The 7,047-nt window shown below is 45.4% G+C and overlaps 1 protein-coding gene and 1 non-coding gene across 2 annotated transcripts; both read left to right on the forward strand.

Moving 5' to 3' along the window:
* Positions 1–1,901: 1,901 nt before the first annotated feature.
* RPL10 (ribosomal protein L10) lies at positions 1,902–6,492 on the forward strand. The gene is made up of 6 exons (XM_066617899.1): positions 1,902–2,008; positions 4,720–4,778; positions 5,018–5,125; positions 5,210–5,348; positions 5,710–5,872; positions 6,265–6,492. Exons 1-6 carry the CDS (start codon positions 1,986–1,988, stop codon positions 6,418–6,420), a joined length of 648 nt encoding a protein of 215 aa, XP_066473996.1. The 5' UTR covers positions 1,902–1,985; the 3' UTR covers positions 6,421–6,492.
* LOC136643398 (small nucleolar RNA SNORA70) lies at positions 5,413–5,546 on the forward strand. The gene has a single exon (XR_010794003.1). It is a non-coding gene; the product is annotated as a small nucleolar RNA SNORA70 (small nucleolar RNA).
* Positions 6,493–7,047: the final 555 nt, after the last annotated feature.

Below are 7,047 nucleotides of genomic sequence, written 5' to 3' on the forward strand. Positions count from 1 at the left end.
TTGAGATGCGGCGACCAGAACTGGACACAATACTCCAGGTGTGGCCTTACCATCGATTTGTACAACGGCATTATAATACTAACCGTTTTGTTCTCAATACCCTTCCTAATGATCCCAAGCATAGAATTGGCCTTCTTCACTGCCGCCGCACATTGGGTCGACACTTTCATCGACCTGTCCACCACCACCCCAAGATCTCTCTCCTGATCTGTCACAGACAGCTCAGAACCCATCAGCCTATATCTAAAGTTTTGATTTTTTGCCCCAATGTGCATGACTTTACACTTACTGACATTGAAGCGCATCTGCCATTTTGCTGCCCATTCTGCCAGTCTGGAGAGATCCTTCTGGAGCTCCTCACAATCACTTCTGGTCTTTACCACTCGGAAAAGTTTGGTGTCATCTGCAAACTTAGCCACTTCACTGCTCAACCCTGTCTCCAGGTCATTTATGAAGAGGTTGAAAAGCACCGGTCCCAGGACAGATCCTTGGGGCACACCGCTTTTCACCTCTCTCCATTGTGAAAATTGCCCATTGACACCCACTCTCTGCTTCCTGGCCTCCAACCAGTTCTCAATCCAGGAGAGGACCTGTCCTCTAATTCCCTGACTGTGGAGTTTTTTCAGTAGCCTTTGGTGAGGGACCGTGTCAAACGCCTTCTGAAAGTCCAGATATATAATGTCCACGGGTTCTCCCGCATCCACATGCCTGTTGACCTTTTCAAAGAATTCTATAAGGTTTGTGAGGCAAGACTTACCCTTACAGAAGCCATGCTGACTCTCCCTCAGCAAGGCCTGTTCGTCTATGTGTTTTGAGATCCTATCTTTGATGAGGCATTCCACCATCTTACCCGGTATAGATGTTAGGCTGACCGGCCTATAGTTTCCCGGGTCCCCCCTCTTTCCCTTTTTAAAAATAGGCGTGACATTTGCTATCCTCCAATCTTCTGGTACTGTGGCCGTTTTGAGGGACAAGTTGCATACCTTAGTCAAGAGATCTGCAACTTCATTCTTCAATTCCTTAATAACCCTTGGGTGGATGCCATCAGGGCCCGGTGACTTATTGATCTTTAATTTATCAATGAGGTCTGAAACATCTTCTCTTTTAACCTCTATCTGACTTAACTCCTCGGTTAGGAGGGGCCGTTCGGGCAGCGGTATCTGCCCGAGGTCTTCTGCCGTGAAGACAGATGCAAAGAACTCATTTAATTTCTCTGCCATCTCTAAGTCTCCTTTTATCTCCCCTTTCCCTCCCTCACCATCCAGAGGGCCAACCGCTTCTCTGGCGGGTTTCCTGCTTCTAACATATTTGAAGAAGCTTTTATTATTCCCCTTAATGTTGCTGGCCATGCGTTCCTCATAGTCTCGCTTGGCCTCCCCTATCACCTTCTTACATTTCTTTTGCCACAGTTTATGTTCCTTTTTATTCTCTTCATTAGGGCAAGACTTCCATTTACAGAAGGAAGCTTCCTTGCCCTTCACAGCCTCTCTAACTTGGCTGGTTAGCCATGCGGGCACCCTCCTGGATTTAGTGGAACCCTTCTTTCTTTGCGGTATACACCTCTGCTGGGCCTCTATTACTGTTGTTTTAAGCAGCCTCCATGCACTCTGGAGAGACTGGACTCTTTTTACCCTCCCTTTCAACCTCCAGCGACGCAATACAGTAAGAAGCGCCTAACGTCGTCCTGCGTAGCACGCAGAACAGCGCCGAAGAAACCGGGCGCTCTAGGCTTCTAAGTCTATGGTATACCTCCTCATGTCCTACGTCCACGCATACGGCCCAGCGTCTATGATCCCGACCGTCCTAGAGAGGCCCCTTTAATAAGCGGCGCGCAGTCGCGTCTCCCCTCTCTTTCCGCTCGGCGAGGTGAGTGCGCGTGTGGGGTGGAGGCTGTGCCCGGCCCGGCAGAACTAGGCCCCGCTGCCCCTCGGAGAGTCTCCCCCCCCGACTAACCCTCTCCGTGTCTCTTTTGCAGACCCGCAGCCATGGGCCGCCGACCCGCGCGATGGTGAGTGTCCTGCCCGTTGCGGGTGGAGGAGAGCGCGGAGGGCGTTGGGAAAGGAAGGGAAGCCCGCCGGCCTGGCCTGGCCTGGCCTGGCCTGCCTTGCGGGGGTGGGCACTGCGCTCTTCTCCTTCCAGGTTCCCCCCTCAGTGAACGAGGTCCCGCAGAGCACGACGGTCAGGGGCTGCTGCCTTCAGGAGCGGGGTTCTTTTCTTATCACGGGGCTGCTGCTTCACGCTGTCCTCAGCTGCCCCACGGCATTTGCATGGCTGCTCCTCAGCCGGGATGATGGGCTGAGCCTCTGCTCAAAACAAGGCGCTTTGATGTATGTGTATGCGCACACACACACATGTACATATATGTATATTACATATATACGTGTGTGTGTATACATATAATTCATATTATATGCATTTAATTATATACATATAATTTATATTATAAATAAATAAATTTTTTTCACACATGGTCTTAGGAGCCTGGAAGCCCTGCTGGATCAGACTGAGAAAGAGTCCACCAGCCCAGCATTCTGTTTTCTTCCATGCCTGCCTTTGAGAAATTTACAATTGGGACCTGAAGTCAATAGTCTTCCACGTAGTGGCTTGCATAAAGCTATGTAGTCCATTCGTGAGTGAAGCAGGGGGTGTTCTGATCCATAGATAAGGTTGCAATTCTGGGAGTAAGCCCCATTGAATGTAATGGGACTTCTGAGTAGACAGGCAATGGATTGTGCCCTTAGCCATGCTGTGACGTCAGGTATTAGGATGGGCCTTCATTTGAATCAAGAGTCTTCTCCAGAAACCACTTATGATGTTGACGGTATTATTTATGGGCGATCAAGGCAAGAGCAATCAAATTTCATTGAATCAGAAGGCCAGATTTATTATCTAAGGAATGCTATAGGGACTTCGTTCCACCTCAATACAGTTCTACCAGAATTGGACACATGAGTTACAGTTCCATTAATTCTGCTGCAATGCACATTGATAGGGGTGCATAAGAAGATGATGATGTGACAGGGAAAGAGAAAGTAAGCAGCCTCCCTGAATCAGAAAAATGGGTTCGGTACATAAACATTTTCAGCATGAATAGGCATTACTTAAACATGTAGTGCATATCTTCAGACTGCAAAAGCAAGCATTCTCATTCACACACTCCTCAAAAAGTTGCCAAAATAGGAATCAAAATTCAACAAAACAACTGGAACTTTAATTCTAGTTGGCAGCTAGAATTGAGTCGTTTGTTTGCCCAGAAGTGGCTTTATAGCCCTGGGTGAAGGACACCACAAGATGCCCTCCGTAAGCCATATTGTTGCGCAGGGCATTGTTGCTAAAGGTCCTGATAAATTCCTGGATGTTTACTCATGACACGGTAAGGGGATTTTTTCAGAGCACATATAGAATTGATTCTCTTTACACTTAATAACGCCCACTGATTTGGAGAAAAGGGTTTGCAGTATACCAAGGCCTTGCAGTATACCATTTGAAAATTTAAGTGTATATTATCGGAGCATATTCTAGGAAACGAGGACAGAGTTGTAGGGAAACTAACTTCTGTTCCCACGTCTATTCCCTTACCAAAATATTGATTTCCTTCTCAGTGCACTAAATAGAACTAGCAAAATTGGTGTGCTACAATTGAACAAAGTGCCATAAAGGAGTGTACCTCTTGCTGATTCCTTTTTCAGTAGTACTAGGTGCAGATCCTTCTGCAATACTTGCTATCATAGGATATACAATATGATGGTGCTGAATATTTGTTGAGCAGTAGCTTCTGTTCTTCCAGTTGTTTCAACACTGGAAATAAGCAAGTAGACTTCCCCTACTGGTTATTAAACCCTTTCCCCCTGTCCTAATTCCTCAAAAAACTCCTGCCCTACATGACTCATTCATTTAGAAGAAACTGTAGTAATTGTCTTATCTCTCCTTCATTGATTATCCTGCAAGTTGATTATTTTTTGTCTGGCGCCAATATTCAAATTTAGGCCTTGTGATGAAGCTGGTCTCAGTATCACTTGCATTATTTTTCTTAGGTCTTCTAATTAGCAATTGCTTGTAGTTTAAAGTGCTATTCAGGAGACCAAATGTTTTATAGGTCAAATGTGTACTGTGACTTGTTTTCTAAAATCTGATTTCCTGAAAGTGAATTATCAGAAGATCCCTTGACATATTACTATTGGTCCCATGAAATGCAGTCTCTTCTATAGTGTTTCTGGGAGGTAAAACCAAGTAAAACTGACTCAAAGCACTGATTCACAATGTCACTTTGCCAAGCAAGCCAGCAAAAGCAGTAAGGCTTTGTAGGTAAGGTGAGTGGCAGGTGTGATATGCTGTTTTTCTGCAGACTTGAGCTCTAGTATTGGTAGAAATGGGCTTAGGTTGGAAACAGCCATCTCTGTATCTGTTCAAGGTACAGATATTTTCTGTCAGCTCTAAGTTAGTGACTTGAGGGCCTGCACTTCAGACCAATTTCTAAATGCTCAATTCCTCTTGTGTACTGACAGTTAAAATATTTATTGGGGGCATTGCAATAGGCAACAATTTGGCCAGAAGCTACTTGGAGAGGTTCAAAATCCTCTACCGGTGGGTGGCCCTCTGTATCACAACTCTGGGCAAAAAAAAATGATGGTGCAAGATCTGAACTCTTTAAAACTTTCAGCTATTGTGGCTTTGTTTTGTGTTGCTTGATTTCAGTGCTCTTGCAATTCTTTCTTCCAGCTATCGATACTGCAAAAATAAGCCTTACCCAAAGTCCCGCTTCTGCAGGGGTGTTCCTGGTAAGTAAGATTATGATCTAGGTTTTCTCATGATAGGACATGGAGTATTGTATAAGATGCACTGTGTATGAATTTCTGGGCTTCCAGAAGAGCGAGAAGCCTAATAGTAAGTGCATAAGATTTGACCTGATGCAGCTCTACAGTTTGCAGTTCCCTTGTATTTGAGCTCTTCTTAGTTGTCTTTGACTTGCCTGTGACCTGGGTAATAGTGATTGCTGAAATGGTTTTCTTTCTCTCAGATCCGAAGATCAGAATCTTTGATCTGGGCAGGAAGAAGGCAAAGGTTGATGAGTTTCCACTCTGTGGACACATGGTGTCTGATGAATATGAGCAGTTGTCATCTGAAGGTAAGGTATACCAACAAAGCACACAGACTGTCCTTGCCATTGATTATATGCTCATCTCATTCATCTTATGCCCTCTCCCTGTAGCTCTAGAAGCTGCCCGTATCTGCGCCAACAAGTACATGGTGAAGAGTTGTGGCAAGGATGGCTTCCACATCCGTGTGCGCCTCCACCCCTTCCACGTCATCCGTATCAACAAGATGTTGTCATGTGCTGGAGCTGATAGGTGAGGAGTGGATCAGAGATTTAGCTTTGATGTTAGGTCTGTGGCTGAGGTGTTTTGAGAGAATGTGCAGTCAATTAAGCCGACCAGCCTCTGCTACCATGAGAGGCTGGTGTGCACTGGCTGCACACAGCAACTCCCCTGGTTGTGTACGTGCTCTGTTGTTTGTACAGAGCACCTTAAGGGACCTTGGGAACAATTCTAATGGTAAGGTGTATGGATGCTTATAGGTCCTGTGGTAAGTAATGGATTGTATTGACATAGATTTTTCCATGTTGTGCTAGGAGTGCTTGACTGCTGATGGTTGTGGCAATAGGCAATGATCCCTGCAGATCATAAACTAAAAACCTTTTATTTCTCCTAGACTCCAAACTGGTATGCGTGGAGCCTTTGGCAAGCCTCAGGGCACCGTGGCCCGTGTGCACATTGGCCAAGTCATCATGTCCATTCGCACCAAGGTGCAGAACAAGGAACATGTCATTGAAGCATTACGCAGGGCCAAGTTCAAGTTTCCTGGTCGTCAGAAGGTAGCGTGTGTGGGTGGGGCATCATTTCCACTTTGTGGTGTTCTCAGTGTTGGCTTATAAAGGCATTTTCGTGTGGGAGTAGAGTAGAGTTGTGTGGGTGGGAGTAGAACAAGAATTAAACACGGCCTTACTGTGTTTTGTTTTGAGATAATTATTTTGCTGTTCTTATAACTGATTGGCTTCCCTACAAAGCTAATCTCCTGTACCCATGTTACAATGAATAGTCATAGACTAGCATTGGAAGGACAGAGAGTGTGATCTCTGGTATAAGCTCATGGCAAAAAAGCTAGCATGGTCATGGCAGTGTATAGGTACATATGTACCTTAGTTCCCAAAGTGCACTTAGAGGGAGTGTGTGGTTAATATAGTTAACTTCTGATTTTTCTTCTTAGATTCACATCTCCAAGAAATGGGGCTTCACCAAATTCAATGCTGATGAGTTTGAGGACATGGTAGCTGAGAAGCGTCTCATCCCGGATGGTTGTGGAGTTAAATACATCCCTAACCGGGGCCCCTTGGACAAGTGGCGTGCCCTACATTCAGCATGAGTGCCCAGAAGCTCCCCCATATGCCTCTTGTTTGAAGGAAATTTAATACAAATAAACACTTCTTGAGAACTAGCTTCAGTGTGGGACTGTTAAAATTGGGATGAGAGAGTGATTAGTATGTCCCTGAAAGGTGTGGTTCACTCTCTTTTGGGAATGAAGTGAAGAAGCTTATGAATAAGAGAGTGTGTAATCCCTTTTCAGTGTTTTCCATGGTTCTTACAATACTGTCTCCTTCAGTATTCTTTCACAAGGCCTTGGCTCAGGTGGAAGAACATCTGCTTTGCATGCAGACGGTCATAGATGTTCAATCCCTTCAAGCAGGACAGAGGAAAAATTCCTGTCTGAATACTTTGGAGAGTCACTGCCAGTCTGTGTTGAGAATATTCATAGAATTGGAAGATGCCTAGTAGGTCATCTAGTCCCCTGCCTGTAGCAGAAATCCTCTAGAGCAGTGGTTTTCACCCTTTTCAGCCTGGGACCCACTTCTGAGAATGACAATCTGTCTGGGACCCACTGGAAGTGATATCAGACAGGAAGTGACATCATGGTGATGCCAGAACCAGAAGTGATGTCATCAAGCAGGGTGACATCACTGTTCTTACCTAGGAACTCAAACTGTAAATGACA

The sequence above is a fragment of the Tiliqua scincoides genome, chromosome 2 (genome assembly GCF_035046505.1).
Source record: "Tiliqua scincoides isolate rTilSci1 chromosome 2, rTilSci1.hap2, whole genome shotgun sequence".
Lineage (NCBI taxonomy): Eukaryota > Metazoa > Chordata > Lepidosauria > Squamata > Scincidae > Tiliqua > Tiliqua scincoides.

Coding starts and splice junctions, on each gene's coding strand:
- RPL10 (XM_066617899.1), top strand. CDS start 1,986: ATGGGCCGCCGACCCGCGCGATG. Junction 4,779..5,017: donor CTTCTGCAGGGGTGTTCCTG/GTAAGTAAGATT, acceptor TCTTTCTCTCAG/ATCCGAAGATCAGAATCTTT. Junction 5,126..5,209: donor TGAGCAGTTGTCATCTGAAG/GTAAGGTATACC, acceptor CTCTCCCTGTAG/CTCTAGAAGCTGCCCGTATC.